Raw genomic sequence first — 14,934 nt, 5'->3', positions numbered from 1 at the left:
TATATATATATATATTAATTGCTTCCCATTAGGGGGGCACCTGACATCTACTGCAAGCAGATAACTCAGATGTGAAGACTGCAACAGTGAATACACTCAAACATCTACATTTATGGTAAGTGTACACAACTGTGCTATGTGGTTTCCAGAAGTCTCAGGGCTATTCCCAAGATGCTCAGGACTCGCCCTCCCCTCCCCCAGAGGCAGCGGTGAATATGACAGACGCCGTCCTGGCAGCAGAGGGGGGGTCCAAAGAATCGGTGGTCTCTAGATTCTTTCCTGGACCGACCCATGCAGCAGCCCTGAAGGGTTGCCTGACTGCTCATCTCTGGAGGCAGTCGGGGGACATCTTTCGCTGCACCCAACAGCCTGGGAGTCCGTCACAGACGATAGTTGGGTGTTTCAAATCATATCCTAAGGATACTCGATTCCCTTCATTCAAATGCCAATTCTGCTCAAACACCTCCTGGGCATTCCACCCACGTAATGGGAGGAAGTAGCACTGGAAATCTCAAAGCTGCTTGAAAAACAAGTCATCCAACCCATCCCCCCCCCCCCAGATCAGTCCGGATCAGGCATCTCTTCCAGGCTCTTTTTAGTGCCAAAGATGACTGAGGAATTAAGACCCATTCTGGATCTGTCAACCCTAAACCTGTCAGTTGCCAAGACAAAATTCCGGATGGTCACTGTCCAATCCATTCTGCCCTTCCTGCAGAAAAATGACTGCTCATTGGACCTTCAGGATGCATACTACCACATCAAAATGAACAGGCGCTCTGAGGTTCCTCTGCTTCCAGCTGGGGGCCAATCATTATCAGTTCAGAGTGCTACCCTTTGGTCTCACCACCACCTCCAGGGTGCTCAGCAAAGTAGTAGCAGTGGTAGCTGCTCACCTGCGGCTGCAGGGATTCCAGGTCTTTCCTTACCTGGACGATTGCCTCCTTTCCACTCCCTCTAGGTATCACAACTGTCTAGTCAGGGATCTCCTCCTCCAGACTGCCCACCACCTGGACATAACTATAAATCTCAAGTCCCTGTTAGATCCTGTCCAAATTCTAGATTTAATTGGGGCATGGTTAGACTCCACTCTTAGCAAGGTTTTCCCAACTCTGGACAGACTGCAATCTGTGATGTGTTGTACATTGTCCAGACAGAGTATCCACCTGTAGAGTCAGTACTTCAGGCACTGGGGTCCATGGCAGCCACGATCACCCTCATTTCCACAGCTCATCTGCATATGAGTGTTCTCCAGTAGACCCTAGTGGTCCTTAGTAGATCTGCCTTTGTCATCCAGTTCGTTTGTCCATGGGAGTCGCTTCTCTGTTGGCTTCAATCCCCAGTCCTTCTCCTAGATCGCCCGTTTATCCTCCCTGCCCCTGTCACCACATTGACCATATATGCCTCCCTACTGGTGTGGGGGGGCATTGCATGTGAAGGACAGTCCAAGGCATGTGGTCTGCCCTGGAGACCCATCTGCATATCACCATCCTGGAGATGAGGGCAGTGCTCTTGGCGTTGCAAACTCTTCATGCCCATCTTCTTCAAGGGATGATTGCCATCCAGACAGACATGTCTGTAGTCTGCTACGTCAACAAATAGGAGGGAGCCAGGTCCTATCCCCTTTGTCGTGAAGCCATGAGATTGTAGTAATGAGCCATCTCCATAGGCCATTTTCTGGTGGCAATGCACATTCCGGGGAGGTCCAACATTCTGGCAGACAGGGTTAACAGGCCTATTCTGATGCCTTACTAGTGGTCTCTGAATCCTTCAGTAGCAGAACAGATCTTTCTAAAGTGGAGTCGGCCTTGCTGCAGTCTCTTTGCCTTTCCTTCCAACGTGAAGTGCAGTAAGGTTTTTGCTCTGAACCCCCCTACGGGGAACCCCCCCCCCCAGAAATGCTCTAGTTCTTGTTTGGCCCTCCAGTCTTCTGTATGCTTATCCCCCACTCCCTCTCATTCCAAAATTCATAAGAAAGCTTGACGGCTGGGGAGCTTTGTGATCCTCATTACCCCCTTCTGTCCTCGCCAGGTTTGGTTCCCCTCTCTGTGGTCTCATGCATTGTGTCCTTCTTGGACATTAGATCCGGTTCCGGATGTGATCTTGCATCCCTCAGGGATCCCACACTCAGATCTAGTCAGTCTGAAGCTTACTGCTTGACTCTTCCAGTTCCAGTGATAGCTAGGACTCCCAGGCTTTCTCCCATTAAGAAGATTTTAGTAGCGGCTCACAAATTTTCCACTAGGAAAGTCTATTCTAACAAGTGGAAATATTTTTCGATATGGGCGTCTCAGCATGATTTGGACCCATTCACTGCTCCAGTCCCTGCCATTCTGGCAGATATTTTTCATCAGGGTGCGAGTTTTTCTACGTTTAAGGTCCAGCTGGCAGCTATCTCCAGTTTTCATATAGGAGACAATTCGGCTTCCCTAGCCTCCTCCAAGCTTTGTAAAGCCTTTTTGAAAAGTATTTTTTTACTTAGCCCTCCAGTCCAGGACCCTATGCTCCCTTGAGATCTTATTTTAGTCTTACAGTTCTTGGTGTCTTCCCCTACAGTGGATTTACAGTTCCTGTCTTGGAAGACAGCTTTTTTGGTTGCTATTACCTCAGCAAAGAGTGTTGGAGATTCAGGCCTTGTCTGTCAAGTCCCCCTTGTATGTTTTTTTCAGAAACAGAGTTTCGTTAAGGACTAACCCTTAATTTCTTCCGAAAGTGGCTTCAAAATCTAACATTAACCAGCTCATCAATCTCCCTGTTTTCTTTCCGAACTTCCAGAATAAGGAGAGTATAAATTGCATTTGCTTGATGTTCAAAGGCAACTACACTTCTGTTTGCATAGAACAAAGTCCTTTCGCAAGTCTGATCAGCTGTTTGTTTCCTCTTCTAAGCCTTTCTTAGATAAACCTGTTTCTAAAGTGTCGTTTGCTTGTTGGATCTCTCAGTGCATAGTTTTAGCCTATAAAGCCAAAGGATTATCTCCGCCAGGTCATGTCAAGGCACATTCTACCAGGTCTGTGGGTACTTCAGTGGCCTTCTGGTCTAAGGTTTCCTTAAATGACATTTGCTCTGCAGCTACTTGGGCATCTTTGTACATGTTTATTTCGCACTATAAGTTGGATCTCATGTCCAAAGGCAAGGGCATCCTTTGGCTCCGCCGTGCTCTGGAACATCCTTCCATGAGGACCTCCCAGGGATTTTTGGTAGCTGGGGACTCTGTCCCACAGGTTGAAGATCAAATAAAAACAAGCACTTCAGATAAAAATGTTATGTACTCACTATAACTTTCCATCTGAGTTGTTGCTTTTCATTTGTCTTCAACTGTCTCCTCCCTCCTTCCCCATGCCTTATGCAGGCTGTGTGGTAGACCGGATGGAAGAGACATGGCCCTTACGTTGACAAGCCTTGGTCTTTCCTATAGTGCTTTCAGGGTTCTACTGCCAAAGTGTTAGGCTCTTGGTTTGGTCGGGGTGCTACTGTTGGCAGCAAACTCGATCTGAGGGCAGGGAAGAAGACAGGGGCATTATGGGTAGGGTGGAGCTTGGCTCCAATGCTGGAAAATGTGGTTGTCAGATCCGTACCAGATCTGTATTCCCACAGGTGGAAGACAAATGAAAAGCTACAACTCAGATGCAACGTTATGGTGAGTGCATAACTTTTTTTATCCCCTCTTTTGAAGATGGCCAGGGAAAATTATCACAAACTTCCTCACAGACTGGATCTACTCACACCTGATCTATGGTGGTTGATGCACCCCATCCTCAGTCAACTTCAGGTGACTGCCTGGATGATAGGGTCTTGATTCCCTTTAGGCACCTGTTTACTGATGCACACGTGTACTAATGGAGACAGGAAAGCCTGCTATTGGAAAACATTTTCCATTTGTTAATATATGATGTTCTTGGTGCCAGTAGCATAACCATCACCCATTCACCATCACCCATTCATGGCTAATTCTCTGTTTTTATAGCATTTGTGAGTTACTATCCTATGGGCTTTTTTACTCCTCCATCGTGGTTCATTTATCGGCTATTTCACTACGTCTGCCCATGGATCTCCCTCTTTCAGTACATTCTCATATTAAAATATTTTTGAAACGGGTTTGTATAAGAGGCCTCTTAAAAAAAACTGCTGGCCCATTCTTGGGATGCTCATTTTGTGTTAGAGAAGCTAACACTTACCCCATTTGCTAGAACCTCTTCCCATTAAATACAGTGATGATAGACTTCAGAATGGACTCACTAGTCCAGTTTAAAGAATGTTAACCGGTGTTCAGTTCTCTTGTATCTGCTGTTAATAAATCATTCTTCTGATGTATTTTCTTTAGGGCAGAAATAAAATTTCCCACTGCCTCTTGAATGACTTGGACTGAACTAAGAAAGGTTATCGATAGCTTATTAAATAAGTGTAAGTGGTGGGTGCTGATGATGGGGAAGGGGAGTATGCTTATGTAGTCAGTGTATTAAGACACACACGATACATCATCTCAAGAACACAATACCAAATTGTAATCGTTGAAAGGAATAAATCCAACCATAGTATCCATTAGGAGGGGTTTTCTCCTGGATCCAGTGTGTGAAACTAAATCACTTATATTTTTGGAACTAGGCTAGATTGTGTGGAACAGTAATTAAAAGAGCTTAATAAGGAAGGGTAGTTAAAAGAAGGATGCATCTGTTTGGAAAGAAAAATGCAGTGATGTCCCATTTTGAAAAAAGGGAAATGGAGTTGGCACATTTTGTTGAAGGTGGTCTAAAGGTGAGCAGAGTTGTCAGAACCAAACAATGACTGCTCCAAATTATGTTGTAGAATAAGGTTATTATATTCGGTTTTAAGTTATTTAAGCATGGAACTGCATTAGATTGCTGTCATAGGAGAAAGGCAGGGGGGGGGGGTCGACAAATTCTCAAATATTTAAGGGTATGTATGTGGGTAACCAGACTATCAGCAGTGTTTGAGAGGGAGAAGAGTATAGGTTGAAGTCTCCAAGGAAATTCCAGAGGTCATCTTAGAGAATTTTCACAAATGGGCAAAGATAGTTTGAAGTGAGGTTCAGAAGGAGAGTGAGAAAAAATGTTAATAGGCTGACATAATTAGCACTGGTGTTCAGTAGGAGGAGTTGGACAGTTTTGTTTGAGAGGCAGTTTTCAACCAAGACTGAGGGTCAGAACCAAATCTAATAGGCATGAATTGCTTAAGTAGTAGGACATCGTGTCAAATCTACAGATCTGAAGTAGGATATTCATTTGTCTGGCACTGGATGGGGTTCGGATCCCCATATCCGGATCCGGTCCAGTATTGGATTTAAGCTCTGGCCCTCCCCTCCTCCTCCCTCCCCCAAGGCTTCCACCCTCATGACCCCTCATCTCGCTTGGTCATGGCTTGGTGACTGGATGTGGGTACATTGCCCCAGCTAAGTGGATTTTATTACTTGTTAAAAAATCAAATCATTTTGGTTCTTTGAGTGGATTCTAAATGAAAGTTTAGGTTTCCCTTTCCAAAAGTAATTTGAGTTTAATTTTGAGCTATATTTTAATTCCTCCCTCGCTGTTCCGAGAGTGTGTGTAGTAAGTGTAGTCTGTGTTGTTTGTTTTTACTTTGTTTTTGTTTTTTTTTACTTTTAGGAGTTCATGGTATGGCAGCCTTAAATCTATTTTTTTTCTAAGCCTCGAGGGCCATACTCTCCACCGCTGAGCTCTCACCCGGTGTTAAGCCCTTCTCAAAGCTGAACACTACATCTGGGTTCACATCTCATTTGTGCAGGGTTCAAACTCAGGAGGGAGCCGGAGGTCCAAGAGCTGGTCTTGGGTCTTTACCGCCAGACTCCGCTCGCCCCCGCTCGGCTTCTCGGGACTACTGTGGCAGTTGTTCTGTGGCTACCTCCTGCTCCTGGGACTCAACCTCCGCTTCTGGAGAGGAGAGGGATGCTACTAGGTTGACCTGGGAGAGAAGCACCCGGAGCGCTGGCCGAGACCTCTGCCACGCCCCCCGCCAGCCAAGCTGGGCTTCTCCTCCGCTTCTCCCGGCTCCGTTGTCGGGCTCCGCCCCTCCCCCTGTGTGGTTTTCACCGGAGGAGGAGGGAGGAGGAGAGGAGCCAATCGAGAGGCTATCGAGGAGGCACCCACTCCTCGGTAGCCCTCCTTACGAGATCTACCCCCTTATTTCTGATGGACCCCTGATCTGGACGGATGATGAGAAGACAGGCTCCAGATGCAGATGGAGTGCTCTTGCCTCTTGCCTCCGGGAGCCTAACACCCTTTTTAAGCCTTTTAAGCTCTTGCTCCTTCTCCGCCATCCGGGTTCGAGCAGCGCTGAAGCCGAGCAGCCGGGAGCCGGGTGGAGGGTAGCCATAGTAATTTGTACGGACGGATCCCTGCCTCTCGCCTCGAGTGACCCGGACCCACCTGGCCCGAGCCGAGAAGCCTCGGGGGGGGATCAGTGCCTTCGGCGCCGGCTGTGTGTCGAGCTGCACTGTCCCTTCCGATCCGGTGGCTTTCCAGCTGCCCGGATCGAGGCCGGGAGCCGGGAGCCGATTGTCGGATCCTTTGGTCGAGGCGGTAGGCTTTTCGCTTTGATGAGGTGGAGAGGGGAGCTGTCTCCGACCTCCGACCCCCGCACTTGTTTCTGCCCCGCTCTTGCCTCCTCTGTACTGGGACAGCTCCACCATCCCCCCCCCCCGGGACAGCCCGCTTCAAAGCCCTGCTGTCTTAAGGAGCAATTGCTGCTTGCTAGACCTCCTCTGACAGCAGGAGGCTCGGAGCACATTAAGCAAAGGAGGCAAAATTGAGACCATTGACTCCCCCGAAGTCTCCTCACAGAAGACACGGGAGGGGCCCTCAGGGGAAGGCTCCCACGATCACTCTTCGAGGATAAGTCTCCCTGCTGACATCATGGCCGCCCGAGTCAGTGTCTCGCCCTAACGTCTGAAGCCCGTAGTCGTGTTCTTGGAGCCATCGAAACGGGCTCATCTACCTCTTGGTGTCCCTGGGCCGCACCCCTGGTGGACCTGCCTACCACTAGGTATGGAAGAACGAACACCGGGAGCCACTCCGTGCGCACCGGGATAGATCTCTTAGTCCGCCATCCCACCGACCCATTGGTACCAGGGGCCTCCGATGCCATGCCGACGCGGGCGGCCACCCGCGCGGGACTGGCTCTCAGAGTCCTCAGCAAGGAAGGCGTCCCGTCTCGATGATGGACCGCTTGGGGAAGGGACCTGCCCGCCAAGCGACCTTTCAGTAAGCGCCTGAACTATTTTGGTACTGATTATTCGGATGTTTTAGATCTAGATCAGAATACGCTGCATCCCCCCTGAGTCCATTTCCCTGGAGGAGTACAGAGTTCTTCTGCACTCCACCAGGGCTACACTCTAGCCGCTTAAGGCCATCTTTATGCTACTCTCCCATGCACGTTAGGCCTGGCTGCCAAGTGGGCGGAGAGACTGTCACTAGACGCGAGGCCTGGCTCAGCCCTTTTTTCTGAGTTCTCTTGGGCGCTGCTATGGGTAGAGCCGTTTGGTTCTGCGCTGTTTGGAGGTTTTGCTTTCTTCTGGTGATCGCTGGACTCCAGAGCGGTGCTGGGACGGGAACCAGCTGTCTGCCGCCGACTGGGCTTCTGCACCCTAGGCCCTCCTATTCTAGGAACCAAAAACCAGAGAAGAAGATGGAGTTCCGGGAAGTTTCAGGCAGTCCCAGCCTGTTCGACAAACCAGTCCTTCCGCAGCAGAGGGACAGGGAGGACTACCTTCCGTGAGAGGCTGAGGGGCTTCTGGGTCTCTACTCTGGAGGCAGTGAGTCTTCAAGAGCAACCCTAAGCTGGAATGGGGAATTGCTCTACGGACGCTGGGTCGCAGTCGGGATCGTTGCACTAGCGGCATGGGAGTCCATAACATCGGACCGCTGGGTTCTCCCAATCATATCCAGGGGATATCAGATTCCCTTTCCTCTCACCTTCCAAAGTTGTCCTCCTCCCAGACGCCCCGTCCGTCAACGGAGGTCAGGGCAGGTGAAATTGGCCATTCAAAGAAAAGTGTTTCTATCCAGCCTGCTCCCCAGACCGGATCAGGTCCTACAGGGCTCACTCCAGATTCTTTTAAAAGAAAAGGCCTATGATGAAACTAATCCTCCTAGACCCTCTCTTGAACGGGCAGTCCCCAAAAGATTCGATCTCAATGGCTACTTGCAATTCATTCTCCTGATGAGCACTGGACTCTCTGGCTCTCGATAGACACATCGGACGCTGTATCTACAGTTCGGGTCTCAACAGGCCCAGGACCAGTCCCCCTCCGCTTCCTGCCAGTAGCCAGTCTGGTCCAGTCTCACCTGAGGCTTCACAGTCTCACCCACAGCCCCCAGGGTGTCGACTGGTGCTTCCCCAGTGGTGCAGCGCCCACCTGAGGCTTCCAGGGGACGGTCTCTTCCCACCTGGATCTACTGGCTTCTTCGCTTACCTTAAGGCATCTACTCTATCACACTTACCTTTCTCTGGCTAGCCTCCCTCTGCCAGGCACAACCTAAATTTCTGCCAGGCTCAGCTCTAGGAGTTCCTTAGCCAGCCCAGGCTCCAGGACAAGGAGTTTACGAGCCTCTCACTCACGGACAGAGTTCCTCTCTGTTTGGGTGAGGGGAGAGCTGAGAGCTTGGATCCATAGTTGGAAAAACTACGGGGTTCGATCCGAGATCGCCAACCCCACACTCCCCCACAGGTTGCAGACAAATGAATACACCTACTCAGATGGAACGTTATGGTGAGTACATAACTTCTAATTATTTTAAAGTCAATAGAAAGTGCTTTGACTAGGCAGGCAGCCATGTTTTGTATATATTTTGTTTAGTGATAATCTTTCGATATATTGTACCAAATATGACAGCAATGTGTAGATGTGAGTTATATTTCACTTAGTGCTATTTCATCAGGAAGTAACCTAATTTTTAAGCAAGAAATTGGTGTTAAATTGTGATGCCACCTTAAGATGTTTGCTATTTTGATTTATAGATTCATTTTATATTCTTTATCTTATTTTTCAGGATTCAATCTTCGCAAAGTAGAAGAGCAGCAAGAGCAGGAAAAGCGAGACCATCTGGGTAATGATGTAGCCACAATATTATCTCGTCGTATTGCAGTGGAGTACAGTGACTCAGAAGATGGTTCATCTGAGTTTGATGAGGAGGACTGGTCAGATTAAGTGACATCTGCTGTCCTCCTTTTAACTGGAAGACCATGGACCAGATCTCCATTCCACCAAAAATGCAGTGATTCAGTGTGTAAATGCAGTTATCCTAAAGAGGCCTGGTAATAAGCCAAGTTCAGAAACACAGGCAAGCTTCTTGCAGCATCAGTAGCCATTTTTGCCTTAATGAGCAGCTGACCCTAGTAATGGTTTTGTCCTTTGGTCATATCAGTTATAGCAATATATTGCAAATCTTAGATGCTAGATATTCAGCAAGTGGTCATAAAAACATCAACATATTTATGTAGTGTTAACTCTGCATTTAGAGGAAGTAATTTGCAGGTGTGCAATATGAATATTACACCATCCAAAAATGTATTTTCTAGGACAGAAGTTTTATGTTTGGTGTAGCCATCACTATGGTTTAAAGAGGAGAATATGTGTAAATTTGTCTCTAAAAAGTTATACATTGAGATAAAAAATAATGCCTGTTTTGTTTAATACTTTATAGCATGTAGTGTTTTGTGTCAGGTTTAGTCAGTATTTCCTCATGGTCTCTAAAGATTTTAGACTGTTTTAATAAGGTAAAATAAAGCTGCTGATGATGAAAGCAAAAATTGTTTTGCATTAAAAAATATATACAGTTAACCAGTCCTTAACCATTTTGTAGGTTAAAATTTGAATGTCATTGTGACTTCTTTTCTTTTTTAATTGGTGTAGGGGACAGTCTTAAGTGCATTTCCTTACTTTAGAAAACAAAATGTTTGTAAACATATTAAATACTTATTAAAAGCAAGCACAGATATAATTAGGTATGACACTGCATTTGATGCATGCAGTCCACAAATAAAAAAATTGACCTGACATCAAACATAACTTGAGGTCAGCATTTAGTATGAGAAATATCAATCTCAGGAAGTACAGACCGAAAACTTTATGAATTGTGAGAAGAAACTGCATGGGCTTTTACTGTGTAGTAGCAGAAACATATAAATATGCTGCTGTAGGTTGCAGGAACTGCAGCATCAGTCTTCCAGTCACTACATAAATACAGGCTCTTAAGTTAACATATTATTGAAAAAAAACTATTTCACTTGGAACCTATGTTAGGTTCTGTCAGGAGGAGGCTGCCCATTCTACATATTGGTTTCTGTAAATTATGCAAATTTTCACATTTCTGAAAAGATTAATGCAACCAGTGGGAGTAATTTTTTTTAACAGAATAACCATGTTGATAAAAAAGTACTAATAGCAAGTAAAATACTCCAGCCTTACATCTTTGCTTGTTTACTGTATTACTGCTGTAACTAAACTGTTAATACCAAACTTGCCACAAACTGGTGCAGCAGGTCAGGTATCTATGCAATTTTTTTAAATCCTTTGTTAGTTGCACAATTTTAACTTTTTTTCATTGCTTAATTAGTGTGTAATTACATGTTATTTGGCCAAACCCACCAACATATAGCTGTAAAGTGAAGAAAAAGTGTTGTCTTTTGTTCTAGTCTTTATTGTTGTATCAGTAATTAACTCACAAGAGCTTATGCTTTGGTGTGATGATTTGTTCTGAACTGTTCCAATCGGTTGGTGCAGTGGGTGTCTCAGGTTTGTGTAATTAGCCTTGTCTGAAGAAGGGACCAGTATATGTGGGTTTAAAGATGTTCAGCTTTGAAAGGTTGGTCAGAGCTGAAGGTCATTTTCTTAAAATTTTGTTTAAAGGATTGTTTACTGAACGGAAATGGAAAAAAAAATGAGGATATTTTTCACAACTGAGAGAAAAAATACTGTGTTTAGTTAGATTCCGTTATATTTTTGAGTTGGGAGTCTCAGACAGTTCTTTTAATTCTTTCAACTTTCTGTAGCCCAACTTGGTTTTGATTTCAAAAGTGAATTCAGTTTTGTTGTATTGGAGTAATACTAGTGGTAGTCTATCTTTAATACTAACAGATAAGTCCATTTTAATAGGTTAGAACCTAGTTTGTAAAAAGTACATGTTGGCTAAGCTAAGAAGTTCAGTTTTGTAGTGTTTTTTTTTATTTTGTAAGTACTGGCTGTCTTGAGCTTGATAATGTAAATTATTGCTACATATCACAACTGTAAAATTTATACAAGCTTAAGCAAAACTGTGATAAGCAGCAGGTAAAACAGGTGATCAATTGAGAGCCTGAAACAAATGGTTTAACTCTACAAGCAGTGACTGTGGCATTTTGGTTACGGATTCTGATTTCTGAAGATCTGAAGTGAAGTGGCGTTTAATGCCCTATAAAGGGAAGTACTATCTAGAGATGATTTTCTTTAGTTCTTACATTCACTTTGTCAACAAGTCACTGAAAGTTGTAGTCTTGATGGTAATAGCCATTGAAATCCATTTTGCAGATGCGAAGAAAAATATGATCTAGTATAGTGTGCAGTATATTACAGAACAGAAATGTCTTGTAGTTTATCAAAATGAGATATTAAATTATTCAATGAATCTGCTGTCATGAATTACTTTTAAAATGAATTCACATTTTGCTGGTATGCTACGTGGTTAATAAAAGTGAACATGGGTCCCAGCTAAAGTGTTTGTTGTTGCCAGTAGGTTCCACTAAGGTGGTGGTGAGAGTTGCTTTGCCCTTCCCTGTCAGATATGTTGCCTTTCTGCATTGGTTAAGCTATCTCCCTGTGCATGGACAGAGTAGTTGTACAGTGGTAGTGTTGCTACCTCATTGTTTGGCTGTGTTATGCAGAGTTTGCCGTCCTTCATCTCCTGGTGCTTTTACCATGGTCTCCATTTTCCTCCTGCAACCCAAGGGGCTGAAGGTAGGTAGGTAATATGGAGATCCTACAGATTACCTTAAAGTCTGTGTGTGATTGGGTGTATGTCCCACAAATATACATGCACTAGATTTGGAATCCCATACAGGACTAGTTTCGTGCCTTATACCTGTTTCTTTACAGTGATGATTATGGAGTCCGTTTCATCAATGAATAAGATAAAGCAGGTATTGCAGAATGAATGAATTCAGTGGTTGAATTCTCCTGTACAGGAAAAGAGAGGGGAAGTATTTGCATAAATGGGAATGTCAAACTCCAGGTCTTTGTCAGAAAAGGCCATTATCTGTTTCATAAGCTATATGCCCCACAGCATTTTTGGGTTGATATGCCTTTAGTTTGCAACATTATACTGAAGGGAATGTAATGAATGTAATATTCTGAAACACAGATCTATTTGGAAGCACACCACATTTTGTGTTGTTTTATCATTTTAACCTGGGAGTGTGGGTTTATAGCATAAAGCTACAGTTCCCATATTAAATTTCACTTAGTTTGTAGAAGGAACTTGAAGCATTGCTAGTTAGTGCACTCCTCTACCAGCTTGTGAGGCCAGGAAGGTAGGGGGGGAATAAGGAATTCTGAGGTGCAGTTAAGCACTTTGCCACCTAGTCTTGTCTTCCCCAACCAAGGCATTGCAGTTGCCCCGCACATGTACAATGCAGTGTCAAGACAGTCTTGCACCATGTTTCCAAGAAGGATGGTCAACTATCTGTTAAACATGTAGCTTCAGTGTTCAGAGCTGAAAGAAACAGTCACTGTTGATCAGTAGCTTGTCAGCTTCCTCTCCAAATGTTACTAGACAAATCTGTAAGATGCAATACTCAGTTTATTTTGGATTGGCATTATTGTTACCAGAGAAACTTGAGTCCAGTAACTGAGCAAAATCAAGTGCATTTCTGTTCATGGTAAGTGTAGTTTTCATTGTCAGTTCTTTTCGCCATTTTTAATGTTTGCCAAGAAGGACATTGGTTTAGTTTCTGTAGCTTCTGCCAGTTAATGCCATGGCCACTTTTTGGTTGGTCATTCTGTATAAAAATGCTGGTTGGTCATATAATTCTACTTGTACTAGATAAGTAGTCATTTCATTTCAGGAATAAAAAGCCTTAGTGGCCAATATTTCAAAATAACATTCCTTTCAGAACTAAAATGAGTTAGAAGGAGCAAGACTCTGGTTAATATTGCTGAGAAGGAAATGTGTTATTTCAGGCAAAGCTGTTTCACTCACAGCATATCTTACAACTTAAGATGTAGCAGCTACGTGACTGTGCCACATGTATCATCGTCTTGACAAGTCTGCACTGTTTCTTTGTAGAATGTGGCACTTGACAGACCATGAACTGAATTAAATTATTTGCTTTGTCCCTGTATTTTGGTGAAATTAGTGTTAACGTTCAGTAAAAGTGATGGATGAAATGGCATCTAGGTGTGGTCATTGCTTCACAGCTGTGCTGTTCAGCTGCAGTAAGCTGCACATTGGTAGGAGACTGCTTTAGGAAATTTCCGGTGATATTCTCCAGAGTTTGGTGGTGGTCTTGTTTGAACCACTTGGCTGCTGGCCTGCTGGCTCATGTATGGTGCTCTAGGATTCATGTAGAGCTTCCCTTTCCTAGTAGGTAGAGATATCCCACCACCCTGCATTGCTTGTTTTCATTATCTCTACTCTTCAATGAACATTGGCAGATTATTCCACAGGACACCTCCATCAAATCTTGTTCGCTTTAGGGTGGAATACCTCTCTTTACAAGTACTGGTCTGTTTTAAAATAGTTTCTCATTAATGATGAATGTATCACTAACGACCATAAGATAAACGTGCCTTTGTCATTTAAGCTGTTTATTATATCAGTGCACTGTTACATTCTGCCATTTAGATAAGTGATAACTACACATTCATCCATCTGCGTGAAACTGCAACATTTATAATATTCTGAACACTGTGCACATCCCAGACATATTGGTGTAGATTCATTTTCTCTTTGAATGGCAATAAATTAATCTTATTTAATCTTTGGATAAGTAAACTGATTTGGAGAAACCTATTTGTTACATACTGAGTTTCTGTTATCAAATTGCATGTACATTAACTGTGTACAGTAATGGCATGATAGCAAAATGTAGTCTATCAACAAAACAATTGGTTGTAACTCACTACACATTTTGATAAGACCATTTAAAACTTCACACCCCATTACAAACTGTGATGAATGCAAAATCAAGGGTGCCGTTATAAAATCCAAGTAGCTAAATCTCAGTAGTTAATGATTTTGTGATTTTAAAACTATTAGATAACGCATTCTGCAGGTTTGTATCCAGTATGTCCAAGTAAAAATGTAATGTCCAGTTTTTAGCTGCCTAGAGCTTTTGACCGCTGGTGACCTTACTGTTTCGGTTGTACATTAGTTTGGTGCTTTTTGTGACTGGCAAACACCTTAATTTTTTAAAATATATTTGTATTCTGTCTACATTTTCTATGTACGTCACCTTGGACTTCCAAAGGTTTTATATTTGGTTGTAATGGGTTTGATCTTGTTAAAAAGGGAATGGTATTGATTTTAAGTTACTAATCATTGTAATGGCCATGCATTGCATGGGACAGTATACATTCGAAAAATTTGCTATTGCTAAATAAAATCACATCTTGAATGATAAAATATGACTTTGTGGAAGCTTTGCCAACTAATAAAGTTGCAATATAATAAAACTGTAATTTGATACTGACACATTGCCTAGATGTTTTGTTTGTTTTGTATTGAATAATTACTTGTTTTGTAATGAATAATTACTTGTTTTATCAGACTTTACATTATTTGACCTTTTATACTCAAAACTCCCTGCTTTTCTTGTGTCAGAAAATCTGTAGTGCATGTAAAAAAAAACAACTGTAGGATGTTCTGTTCTACTGTTGCAGTATTCATAATATGAGGGATTCCCTGCCAAGGATGACCCAATATCCGGCCA

The 14,934-nt window shown here is 43.8% G+C and overlaps 1 protein-coding gene across 1 annotated transcript in view; it reads left to right on the top strand.

Annotated features, from left to right (window-relative positions):
* Positions 1 to 14,694, top strand: part of WASF2 (WASP family member 2) — a 739,282-nt gene extending 724,588 nt beyond the window's left edge. The window contains exon 8 of the mRNA XM_044089632.1: positions 9,021 to 14,694. Within this exon, the coding sequence (XP_043945567.1) occupies positions 9,021 to 9,178 (158 nt within the window). The 3' untranslated portion in view covers positions 9,179 to 14,694. The remainder of the gene's footprint in view (positions 1 to 9,020) is intronic.
* The last annotated feature ends 240 nt before the right edge of the window (positions 14,695 to 14,934 follow it).

Source organism: Protopterus annectens, chromosome 1.part1 (genome assembly GCF_019279795.1).
Source record: "Protopterus annectens isolate FY-2018-M chromosome 1.part1, PAN1.0, whole genome shotgun sequence".
NCBI classification, from domain to species: Eukaryota; Metazoa; Chordata; order Ceratodontiformes; family Protopteridae; genus Protopterus; species Protopterus annectens.
This window is presented reverse-complemented; position numbering and strand designations above follow the sequence as displayed.